Consider the following 12653-nt stretch of genomic DNA (forward strand, 5'->3'; position numbering starts at 1 on the left):
CCCAAAAAAGACCGAGTGGCTGTTGTGTTTTCCTCCCAAAAATTCGGCCACTAATCCAACACTCAGGCTGGGGGGTCAAATTTTTTACCCCTCAGAGAGGGTTCGCAACTTGGGAGTCCTCCTGGATCCACAGCTGACATTCGACCATCATATAGCGGCTGTGACCAGGGGGGCATTCGCCCAGGTACGCCTGGTGCGCCAGTTGCGACCCTACCTGAACCGGGAGGCCCTCACAACAGTCACTCGGGCCCTCGTGATTTCTAGGCTGGAATACTGCAATGTGCTCTACATGGGGCTGCCCTTGAAGAGCATCCGGCGACTTCAGCTAGTGCAGAACGCAGCCGCGCGAGTGATTGCGGGTGCACCCCGATTCACCCGCATTACACCTATCCTCCGCGAGCTGCGCTGGCTACCTGTCGATCTCCGGATGCGCTTCAAGGTGCTATTGATCACCCATAAAGCCCTACATGGCAGTGGATCTGGATACTTGAGAGACCGCCTTCTGCCAATTACCTCCCTACGACCTATAAGATCTCATAGGTTAGGCCTCCTCCGCACTCCATCGGCCAGCCAGTGTCGGCTGGCAACCACAAGGAGGAGGGCCTTCTCAGCAGCGGCCCCGACCCTTTGGAACGAGCTCCCCGTAGAGATTCGTACCCTCTCCACCGTCCAGGCCTTCCGCACAGCCTTGAAGAACTGGCTCGCCCGTCAGGCCTGGGGATAAGGACCATTACCCCGCCCGAATGTTGTATGCATGTTGCGTATTATTTTTATTATGTGTTGTCGTCTTAGTGTTGTATTCCCCCCTCCCTGGTTTTCTGTGAGCCGCCCTGAGTCCCCTCAGGGAAAAGGGCGGCCTACAAATAAAATCAATTCAATTCAATTCAATCTGTGTACCAAGTTTGGTTGAAATTGCTCCAGAGTTATGCCGGGACATACACACATCCTTTTTAATATACATATATAAAAAAATAAAGATTTATGTATTACATTCATTTGGCCCTTCCGTCTTGCCACAGGTACGATTTGCACCGACCTCAAAAAAGCTGGTTGATTGCCAGCCTTTGAAACTCCTTGCCACAAGAAAGAAGCCACAAATAGCTAAAAAAAATAAGTTTCAGAAGGGGGTTGAAAGTCCACAGGGGTTTAGTTACGAGAGTAAAAAGGATCCAGTTGTTGTGGCCCACCATTGGCAGCAGATTCGGACAGTGAGGAGGGTTGGGGAGGAACCTGGGCCAGTCCTGATGTCTGGGGAAGGATCTGAGGAGGGCTCTGTGTCGGTGGCAGAGAGGGGGCCAGAGTCGTATGCCAGTTATCAGCTGCCTTCAGAGTCAGACATCAGTGAGGCAGAAGAACAGCTGGAGCCTGTTCCCAGTGTGCACATGCGCAGAGTGGCCAGACACGAAGGGAAGAGCTAAAGAACAGGGGTCGACTTGGGAGGAAGGCCACAGGTGAACAGTGAATGGCCCCTCCCAGAGGAAATAAGAGGAGCGACAGGGGAGTGGAGTTTGCAGGAGGGACCATTAGTTCGCTTCATTGGTTCGTGACTCTCCGAACCTCCTGACCAAGTTCTGCAGAGATCGGCCTGGCAGCTCTCCAAGCCAGATAAGGTCTGTGACCGTAAATCCTCCCTCGAAAGACTTTGCTGGATGTGAAGGAGCAGAATTCACAACCAATTAATAAAAGGGGTTTTTGTTGGGACAAGGAGTTGGCTTCAGGCTCTCGGAAAGCCTCAGTGAGAACACCAGTAGATTCCAGCAACTCATGGGCATCACCCCAGACTGGATGGCCTTGTCGTTTTCACACAGAGTTGTCGCATATCTTTCAGGAAACGGGACTTCCCTTGCTAGCTTGTGCGTCTTTGTGAGCCCGGTTGTGGCTTCGGCGTTTGTGTGGCTTGTCGGTGGGAAGGGAACATCAGAATATCACAAGAGGCAGCTTGAAGTTGGATCCTCCTCGCCCGGCGGCCGGCCTACAAGGAAAGCACACTCGTGCGTGATTCAGAATAACAGCATTGGAAGGGACCTTCTAGCCAATCTCCTGCTCAGGCAGGAAACTGCTTACACCATTGATGGCAACTAATCAAGGAGGGAAGCAACCTCGAACGAAGGAGAAACAGAGAGGACAATTATTTGGACAGTGAGGAGGGTTGGGGAGGAACCTGGGCCAGTCCTGGAGTCTGAGGAGGGCTCTGTGTCGGAGGCAGAGAGAGGGCCAGGGCCGTCTGACAGTTATCAACTGCCTTCAGAATCAGACATCAGTGAGGCAGAAGAACAGCTGGAGCCTGTTCCCAGTTTGCGCATGCACAGAATTGCCAGACGAAGGGAACAGCTAAAGAACAGGGGTCGACTCGGGAGGAAGGCCACTGGTGGACGGTGAATGGCCCCTCCCAGAGGGAATAAAAGAGGAGCGAAAGGGGAGTGGAGCTTGCAGGAGGCAATTAGTTCATTCCTGCATTCTTCCCAAGTATTGTGGCGTCTGAAAGATATGGGCCTGGCCCCTCTCCAAGCCTGATCAAGGTCGGTAATTGCGACTTATCTTGAAAGACTGCGGGAGAGGAAAGACTTCGCTGGAGAGGAATTCACTGTCAATTAAATAAAAGGGGACGAGGAATTAGTCGTCGAAGCAGGAGGAGCTTAGGTCAGAACACAATCAATCAAGCCTCACCTCTTTCCTCCTCGCTGGTTGTGGACAATTGGCTTGGGGGTCCTGACTCTTCCACAGGGACCCCAGGCTGTTCCAGAGACCCCCACAAGATGCCCAGTCGGCGTTGCCGAAAACGCTGTCTGGGGGTATCCTGGCCCCCTTCTTCGTCCCCGGACCCCGAAGGTTCTGTTACGGGCATCCGGGAACTGAGGCGGCAACGGCGGAAGTGGACTGGCGGGCTCTCCGGGAGGCTGGCGATGCTGCTTGCTTTGCGGAGAAGAGACGGTGAGCTGGGCGTGCTGGAAACTTTTGGGGGAGATTAAAAAAAAAAAAACAATTTGGAAGATGCCGAGCTAGAAAAATAGCATCTGAGAATGGAAGAGATTGCAAATGTTTAATCCTGGGAATTAAATTATGGGTGGTTTAGAAGGAAGGAGAAGCGGAATGCCAAGAGAGTCCGCGTAATAGAATATTACAGAGTTGGAAGGGACCTTGGAGGTCTTCTAGTCCAACCCCCTGCTCGAGCAGAAGTCCCAATACAATTTCAGACAAACGCTTGCCCACTCTGTGTTCTCTTAGGAACACTCTGTGTTGTTTTTAGGAAGGAAGGAAGGAAGGAAGGAAGGAAGGAAGGAAGGAAGGAAGGAAGGAAGGAAGGAAGGAAGGAAGGAAGGAACAACAGAGTTGGAAGGGACCTTGGAGGTCTTCTAGTCCAACCCTCTGCTCAAGCAGGAGACCCTCTACCATTTCAGACAAATGATTGTCCAATCTCTTCTTTAAAAACCTTTTCTGGAAGGGAGGGAGGGAGGGAAGAAGGAGAGAGGGAGAGAGAGAGAGAGAGAGAGAGAGAGAGAGAGAGAGCAGATTAACTATCTGCTATCTGCTGAAGGGAAGGGGAAGGAAGGAAGGAAGGAAGGAAAGAAGGAAGGAAGAACAGAGTTGGAAGGGACCTTGGAGGTCTTCTAGTCCAACCCTCTGCTCAAGCAGGAGACCCTCTACCATTTCAGACAAATGATTGTCCAATCTCTTCTTTAAAAACCTTTTCTGGAAGGGAGGGAGGGAGGGAGGGAAGAAGGAAGGAGAGAGAGAGAGAGAGAGAGAGAGAGAGAGAGAGAGAGAGAGAGAGAGAGAGAGAGAGAGAGAGAGAGAGAGCAGATTAACTATCTGCTATTTGCTGAAGGGAAGGGGAAGGAAGGGAGGGAGGGAGGGAGGGAGGGAGGGAGGGAGGAAAGAAGGAAGGAAGGAAGGAAGGAAGGAAGGAAGGAAGGAAGGAACAGCAGAGTTGGAAGGGACCTTGGAGGTCTTCTAGTCCAGCCCCCTGCTTGAGCAGAAGTCCTAATACGATTTCAGACAAATGTTTGCCCAATCTCTTCTTGAAAACCCCCAGAGATGGAGAAGGAAGGAAGGAAGGAAGGAAGGAAGGAAGGAAGGAAGGAAGGAAGGAAGGAAGGAAGGAAGGAAGGAAGGAAGGAAGGGGAGAGAAAGCAGGGGGGAATGAAGGTTTAAAGGGAAAGGAAAAGAACAAAATGGGAGGGAGGGAGGGAAGGAACAGCAGAGTGGGAAGGGACCTTGGAGGTCTTCTAGTCCAACCCCCTGCTCGAGCAGAAGTCCCAATACGATTGCAGACAAACAGTTGTCCAAAATCTCTTTAGAAACCTCCCATGATGGAGAACCCACAATTTCCGGAGGCGAGTTGTTGCGTCATCTGGGCGACAAATAAATCCCCACCAAGGAAATAGCATTGGGTAATCAGACACCCAACTAAGCTTCCTGTATTCAGGCAGTCCTAGACTTAACAAAGGGACGCTCAGGGGCTCAGGGGCTAAGACACTGAGCTTGTCAATCAGAAAGTTCGGCGGTTCGAATCCCTAGTGCCGCATAACGGAGTGAGCTCCCGTGACTTGTCCCAGCTTCTGCCAACCGAGCAGTTCGAAAGCACGTTAAAAAATTGCGAGTAGAAAAATAGCGACCACCGTTGGTGGGAAGGGAACAACGTTCCGTGCGCCTTCGGTGTTGAGTCATGCCGGCCACATGACCCTGGAGACGTCTTCGGACAGCGCTGGCTCTTCGGCTTTGAAACGGAGATGAGCACCGCCCCCTAGAGTCGGGAACGACTGGCACAGATGTGCGAGGGGAACCTTTTTACCTTTAGACTTAACAGCTCTGTTTAGTGACCCTTCAAAGCTGCCACGGTGACTTATGACCGTTTTCACCCTTCCGATGCGTCCGGATCTCACCTCTACTCTCAAACCCCTGTTCCTCGGGCCCCGCCAAGCTCTCGCTGCTGCTGCCGGCTCCCTCCGCCATGGGACGCGGCTGTTCCCGTCGAAGTTTCATCAGTCTCCTGATCTTGCCAGCAATCCAGTTACTCTTCCTAGCCCACGAGGATAAGAGGGCAAAAATAAAAAAAATAGAAATGAGAAGAGCCGAGGTGGCGCGGTGGTTAAATGCAGCACTGCAGGCTACTTCAGCTGACTGCTAGATCAGCAGTTCAGCGGTTCAAATCTCACCGGCTCAGGGTTGACTCAGCCTTCCATCCTTACGAGGTGGGTAAAATGAGGACCCAGATTGTTATTGGGGGCGATATGCTGACTCTGTAAAACCGCTTAGAGAGGGCTGAAAGCCCTATGAAGCGGTATATAAGTCTACTGCTATTGCTAAGCCCTTTCCAAGTCAAAGAGAACTGAACGGACACAGCCAGATGTGTTGTCGTGACCTCAGTAAGAGGACCAGCTGGCTGCTAACTTGCTCTGAGATGGACATTTTTGTTTTTAGTAATTTCCTAAGGCTCCTCTGCAAGTCTCCTAAATAATTGAACCCTAGAACGACTAGAGACAAGGATAGTTTTTTTCCCCCCGAATGCCATCACTCTGCTAAACAGCTAATCCCCCACAACACTGTCAAACTATTTGCTAATTCCTTATTACTATCATTCTTCTCTTCCTTCCTAGTACCTCTCTCTTCCCACTTACGACTATAACTGTGTTGCTTGTATCTTTCAATTTATACTGTTTTTATTTGTTTCCTAGTATAATTTGATTGCTTATGAGTAACCTATGAGTGTCACTAAGTGTTGGATCTTATGATTCTTGATGAATGTATTTTATTTTTCTTTATGTACACTGAGAGCTTATGCACCAAAGGCAAATTCCTTATGTGTCCAATCACACTTGGCCAATAAAGTATTCTATTCTATTCTATTCTATTCTATTCTATTCTATTCTATTCTATTCTATTCTATTCTATTCCTTATTTTATTCTATTCCTTATTCTATTCCTTATTCTATTCTATTCCCTTTTCCATATTCCATTCTATTCTATTCTGTTCAATTCCGTTCTATTCTATTCTATTCTATTCTATTATTTCCATTTCCATTTCATTCCATATTCCATTCCATTCTATTCTGTTCCGTTCAATTCTGTTCTATTCTATTCCTTATTTTATTCCTTTATTTATTCTTTTTCCATTTCCATTCCATATTCCATTCCATTCTATTCTGTTCCGTTCAGTTCTGTTCTATTCTATTCCTTATTCTATTCCTTTATTTCTTCTTTTTCCATTTCCATTTCCATTCCATATTCCATTCTATTCTATTCTGTTCAATTCTGTTCTATTCTATTCTATTCTATTCCTTATTTTATTCTATTCCTTATTCTATTCCTTATTCTATTCTATTTCCATTTCCATTTCCGTTCCATATTCCATTCTATTCTGTTCTGTTCAATTCCGTTCTATTCTATTCTATTATTTCCATTTCCATTTCCATTTCCATTTCATTCCATATTCCATTCCATTCTATTCTATTCTGTTCCGTTCAATTCTGTTCTATTCTATTCCTTATTCTATTCCTTTATTTATTCTTTTTCCATTTCCATTCCATATTCCATTCTATTCTCTTCCGTTCAATTCTGTTCTGTTCTGTTCTATTCTATTCTATTCTCATTTCCATTTCCATTTATTCCATTCCATTCTATTCTATTGTTCTATTTAAATCTGGTTTTGTGGTCTGTAAAAACTTGTGTGAAGGAGCATCATCCTGTTCTGCTGTCCGTCTGTCAAATCCTGGCTAAGATTTGATGCTCTTATTTCCGTGTCCTCAAAGGAAGAGATGGCTGCTCCTGTGCTCAGGATGCCTCAAAGCTATCGGGGCCAGGAGTTCTGCGTGTCACACTCACTTGCCACGCGGAATTGCAGGATCCAGGACCCGGTACTGGTCCATGATTTTCTCAACCAGTTTCTGCTTCTCTCGACGCAATTCGCCTAATTTGTCTCTGTGGGAGAAAAAACCGGGGGGGGGGGGATGTTTGGGTTATAAACTGGATAATCAGGCAGTGGAAAGAAGGCCCCTAGCCCAAAATTCTGGATTGGATGGCTCTCTACAGAACTGTGGAGTCTGAAGGGGCTACGAAGGTCATCCAGTCTAACCCCCGTTTGAGCAGGAAATTTGGAGGAGGAGCTGAGAAAAAAAGCTTGCATCGCAATCGATGTTTCGTCTGTCAGATATTGGACGAAAACTGCCTTCTTGGGAGGAGGGTGGGGGAAACACAGGTAGTCCTCAACTTACGATCACGGCTGAGCTCAAAATTTATGTTGCTAAGCGAAGCATTTGTTGAGTTTTGCCCCATTTTATGACCTTTCTCGCCGAAGCTATTAACCGAATCCCTGCGGTTGTTAAGCGAACCTGGCTTTCACCCTTGAGTTTGATTGTCAGAAGGTTGCAAAAGGGGATCATGTCACACACAGACACACACAGACACACACACACACACACACACACACACACACACACACACACAGGGACGCCACAACTGTCATAAATATGAACCAGTTGCCAAATGTCCAAATTTGGATCATTTGACACGGGGGGATGCTGCAAAAGTCGTTAAGTGTGAAAAAACACAGATTCGGACAGTGAGGAGGGTTGGGGAGGAACCTGGACCAGTCCTGGAGTCTGGAGAAGGCTCTGAGGAGGGCTCTGTGTCGGAGGCAGAGAGGGGGCCAGGGCCGTCTGACAGTTATCAGCTGCCTTCGGAGTCAGACATCAGTGAGGCAGAAGAACAGCTGGAGCCTGTTCCCAGTTTGCGCATGCACAGAGTTGCCAGAGGAAGGGAACAGCTAAAGAACAGGGGTCGACTTGGGAGTAAGGCCACAGGTGGACGGTGAATGGCCCCTCCCAGAGGAAACAAAAGAGGAGCGAAAGGGGAGTGGAGTTTGCAGGAGAGACCATTCGTTCGCTTCATTGGTTCGTGACTCTCTGAGACTCCTGGCCATGTACTGCAGAGATTGGCCTGGCATCTCTCCAAGCCAGAGAAGGTTCGATCCCAGGTAGAGGCAGATTTTTCTCTCTCTGGGCTCGATGAGAATATTATCTGCTGAACAAAACTCCGCATTGGCGACAGGGAAGGGCATCAGGCCAGTAAACCTGAGTTAGCTCCATTAAGTTGCCCAAACTCCACCCCGCAAGGGATTATGGGGTCGTTAAAAGACGATGAATCTTGAGCATTTAACTGGATAATACAGGAGGAAGGTTATGCACAGAAGATTTTTTTTTGCAAGCAATCACACACACACACACACACACACACACACACAGACACAAAATATCACAGAGGGAACCAAGGGGTTGAACTGAATTGCTGCTTTTTTGCTCGAGCAACAGCCATTTCGGCAAAACTCACTGGTACTGACGCTGCTCCTCCTGAAAATGTTCTCGGTTTTCCATGCTGCGCTCCAACAGCTGCCTGTTCTCCCTGCTCAACAGCTGGATCTCCAGAAGAAGGTGCCTGTTCTCTTCCTCCTGCTTGCCCTTCAACTGCACTAGGAGCTGCAGAGAAGAACGGAGGTCCGATCACCCAAAGGACCATCGGTGGTGTATCTTGGATATCCAATTGATAGCAAGAGGCCTTAGACTTATATTAGACTCACAGTACTTTCCAGCCCTCTCTAAGCGGTTTACAGAGTCAGCCTCTTGCAAACCCCAACAATCTGGGTCCTCCTTTGACCCACCTCGGAAGGACGGAAGGCTGAGTCAACCGTGAGCCTGGTGAGATTCGAACTGCCAAATTGCAGGCAGTTGGCAGGGAGCAGAAGTAGCCTGCAGTACTTCATTCTAAGCACTGCACATCAAGGAAGGAAGGAAGGAAGAAGGAAGGAAGGAAGGAAGGAAGGAAGGAAGGAAGGAAGGAAGGAAGAAAGGAAGGAAGGAAGGAAGGAAGGCTGAGTCAAACTTGAGCCTGGTGAGGTGGGCAGTGGGCAGAGTTAGCCTGCAATAGTACATTCTAACCGTTGTGCAAGAAAGAAAGAAAGAAAGAAAGAAAGAAAGAAAGAAAGAAGGAAGGAAGGAAGGAAGGAAGGAAGGAAGGAAGGAAAGAAAGAAAGAAAGAAAGAAGAAAGAAAGAAAGAAAGAAAGAAAGAAGAGAGAGAGAAAGAGAGAAAGAAAGAAAAAGAAAGAAAGAACAAACAAAAAAACAAAGAAAGGAAGGAAGGCAGGAAGGAAGGAAGGAGGGAGGGAGGGAGAAAAAGAAAGAAAGAAAAAGAAGGAAGGAAGGAAGGAAGGAAGGAAGGAAGAGGGGGAAAGCAATAGCTCTTACACTTATAAACCACTTCACAATGCTTTACAGCCCTCTCTAAGCGGTTTACAGAGTCAGCCTCTTGGAGGAGGTTTGGGGAGGAACCTGGGCCAGTCTTGGAGTCTGGGGAAGGCTCGGAGGAGGGCTCTGTGTCGGAGGCAGAGAGGGGGACAGAGCCGTATGCCAGTTATCAGCTGCCTTCGGAGTCAGACATCAGTGAGGCAGAAGAACAGCTGGAGCCTGTTCCCAGTGTGAGCATAAACAGAGTTGCCAGACACGAAGGGAACAGCTAAAGAACAGGGGTCGACTTGGGAGCAAGGCCACAGGTGGATGGTGAATGGCCCCTCCCAGAGGGAATAAAAGAGGAGCGACCGGGGAGTGGAGTTTGCAGGAGACCATTAGTTCGCTTCATTGGTTCATGACTCTCGGAGGCTCCTGGCCAAGTTCTGCAGATCTCGACCTGGCAGCTCTCCAAGCCAGAGAAGGTCTGTGACCGTAAATCCTCCCTCGAAAGACTTTGCTGGAGGTGAAGGAGCAGAATTCACAGCAAATGAAGAAAAGGTTTTTTTTGTCGGGACAACAAGGAGTTGGCTTCATGCTCTCAAGAAGCCTCATCCAGAACACCCAGATCTATTCTGCCTTCTTTCTCTCTCTCTCTCACCCCACCCACCCCACCCAAATTGAGCCAGTGTGGGAAGGGGTAGTTTTTACCTCACATTGGGTGCTCAGGCGCCCCAAGGCCGTGTCCAGCTGCTGGTTCTGCTCTTTCAAGGCAGCGTTTTCGGCTTCCAGCTTTGCCTGCTCCAATTGCAGGCCGGTCATCCGGTTCTGCGTCCCCTGGAGCTCACCCTGGAGGTCATCGTGGCCTCGTTCGGTCTGGGCCAATGCCCGTTGGACCCTGCAGGATTTGGGGAAGGGCCACCCTGTTACCAAAAAGCGACTTCTCGTCCTCGCTGCTGTTCCTACCTCGCAGCTCGAATCAATTTCAATGATCCACCGCACACAATATAATCGTACGAAGGAGAGAACGTATTGCCAGTCAGTGTAACAGAAAGAGAATAAAGAGAGTTGGAAAGGGACCTTGGAGGTCATCTAGCCCAACCCCCCCCCCCCGCCCAAGCAGGAGACCCTACGCCATTTCTGACAGAGGGCAGTCCAGTCTCTTCTTGAAAGCCTCCAGGGATGAAGCTCCCACAACTTCTGAAGGCAACTTCTGTTCCACTGGTGGATTGTTCTCACTGTCAGGAAATTCCTCCTTATTTCCAGGTTGAATCTCTCCTTGTTCAGTTTCCATCCATTCTTCCTTCTCTGACCTTCGGGTCCTTTGGAGAATAGCTTGACCCCCTTCCTCCTCTCTGGGGCAGCCCCTCAAATATTGGAAGATGCTCTCCTGTCTCCCCTGGTCCTTCTCTTCCCTAGACCAGACATATCCAATTCCTGCAACCGTTCATCGTCTTGTTTTAACTTCCAGGCCTTTGATCATCTTAGATAGATTCAGATTTACAGAGATGGAAGGGACCTTGTAGGTCATCTAGTCCAACCCCACCCTCTAAGCAGGAGACCCAGCACCGTTTCTGACAGAGGGCAGTCCAGTCTCTTCTTGAAAGCTTCCAGGGATGAAGCTCCCACAACTTCTGAAGGCAACTTCTGTTCCATGGGTTGATAGTTCCGAAAATTCCTCCTTATTTCCAGGTTGAATCTCTCCTTGTTCAGTTCCCATCCATTCTTCCTTGTCTGCTTTGGAAAATAGCTCGACCCCCTTCCTCCTCTCTGGGGAAGCCCCTCAAATATTGGAAGATTTCTATCCTGTCTCCCTTAGTCCTTCTCTTCACTAGACCAGCCATGCCCAGTTCCTACAACCGTTTATCGTAGGTTTTAGCCTCCAGGCCTTTGATCATCTTAGATAGATTCAGATAAACAGAGCTGGAAGGGACCCTGTAGGTCATCTAGTCCAACCCCCCCTCTTGCCAAGCAGGAGACCCTACCTACACCGTTTCCGACAGATGGCAGCCCAGTTTCTTCTTGAAAGCCTCCAGTGATGAAGCTCCTATGACTTCCAAAGGCAACATTGGTTGATTTTTTTCTCACTCTCAGAAAGTTCCTCCTTATTTCTAGGTTGAATCTCTCCTTGTTATGTTTCCATCCATTCTTCCTTGTCCGGTCTTCGGGTGCTTTGGTGGATAGCTTGACCCCCCTCCTCCTCTCTGGGTCAGCCCCTCAAATATTGGGAATAACGCTATCCTATCTCCCCTGGTCCTTCTCTTCACTAGACTAGCCAGGCCCAGTTCCCGCAAGCATCAAACGGCTTACAAATGGCTTGTTAAAGCTGGTTTCCTCCAGATAAGATTCCCCAGCCTTACCGCTCGTGTTCTTCTTTTAATTTGGCGTATTGCTCGGCCAAATCCTGGTGCCGTCGCTCGGCTAGCTCGAGCCGTTCCTTCTGGGCCTGCAACGCCACCTCTTGTAGGTCCAGGCTGGTCTTCTGTCCCAACAGCTGGTTGTGCCTGTAGGCAGAAAGTTGAGCTTCAGCAAATCATCCATCTTCTTTTAACGACCCCATAATAATCCCTTGCTGGGCGGAGTCTGGGCAACTGAATTTGAGCTGAGCGTTTACTGGCCAGATGCCGTCCCTGTCACCAGTACAGAGTTTTGTTCAGCAGATATATTCTTATTGTGCCCAGTATTGTGCCCTCATTGTTAATTTTAATTGATTTTTTTTTAAAAAAAATGTTATTGTTAATCCTAATTGGGTTCGTTTGGGATATTCTATTTAATTATTTTTTAACTTTTGTAATATGTGGGGGTTTTTTTTTATGTTGTACCCCGCCCTGAGTCCTTTGGAGAAGGGCGGCATATAAATCCAATAAACCAAACCAAAGCAAACCAGTGAGAAATATCTGACGCTACCTAGGATCGAACTCACAGCCTCCGGATTGTGAGGTGAGAGCTCCGCCTCTAGGCCACCGCCCCACTCTCTCTTCAGACTAGAAGACCTCCGAGGTCCCTTCCAGCTCTATTCTGATTGATTCATCTCCTTTTAACGACCCCATAATCCCTTGTGGGGTGGAGTCTTGGGCAACTGAATGGAGCTGAGTGTTTACTGGCCGGATGCTGTCCCTGTCACTAGAGCCGAGTTTTTTTCCCCAGCAGATAATATTCTCATCGAGCCCAGAGAGAGAAATATCTGCCTCTACCTGGGCTCGAACTCACAGCCTCCTGATTGTGAGGCCAGAGTTCTACCTCTAGGCCACCACATTACTCCTGGTTGAACTTCAGGCGATCAACGCATCGTTACATTTAGTCCTTGACTTACGACCACAAATGTCTGCTGCTAACGGAGACATTGGTTAAGTGAATTTCGCCCTGTTTGACGGACTTCCTTGCTCAATTGTGGTCATAAGTTGAGGACTGCCTGTCATGGCTTAATTAAACTGCCG

At 48.6% G+C, this 12653-nt stretch overlaps 1 protein-coding gene across 1 annotated transcript in view; it reads right to left on the reverse strand.

The window, feature by feature from the left end:
- Positions 1 to 1006: 1006 nt before the first annotated feature.
- Positions 1007 to 12653, reverse strand: part of CCDC88B (coiled-coil and HOOK domain protein 88B) — a 35678-nt gene continuing 24031 nt past the window's right edge. The window contains exons 19-25 of the mRNA XM_087703440.1: positions 11577 to 11720; positions 9928 to 10114; positions 8326 to 8471; positions 6823 to 6918; positions 4884 to 5020; positions 2668 to 2952; positions 1007 to 1972 (exon numbers count right to left, since the gene is read on the reverse strand). Coding sequence (XP_087559566.1) covers positions 1926 to 1972; positions 2668 to 2952; positions 4884 to 5020; positions 6823 to 6918; positions 8326 to 8471; positions 9928 to 10114; positions 11577 to 11720 — 1042 coding nt within the window. The 3' untranslated portion in view covers positions 1007 to 1925. The remainder of the gene's footprint in view (positions 1973 to 2667; positions 2953 to 4883; positions 5021 to 6822; positions 6919 to 8325; positions 8472 to 9927; positions 10115 to 11576; positions 11721 to 12653) is intronic.

This window comes from Thamnophis sirtalis, unplaced genomic scaffold (genome assembly GCF_051295495.1).
Source record: "Thamnophis sirtalis isolate CommonGarterSnake01/CBP01778 unplaced genomic scaffold, rThaSir2_p1.2 scaffold_2, whole genome shotgun sequence".
Classification (NCBI taxonomy): domain Eukaryota; kingdom Metazoa; phylum Chordata; class Lepidosauria; order Squamata; family Natricidae; genus Thamnophis; species Thamnophis sirtalis.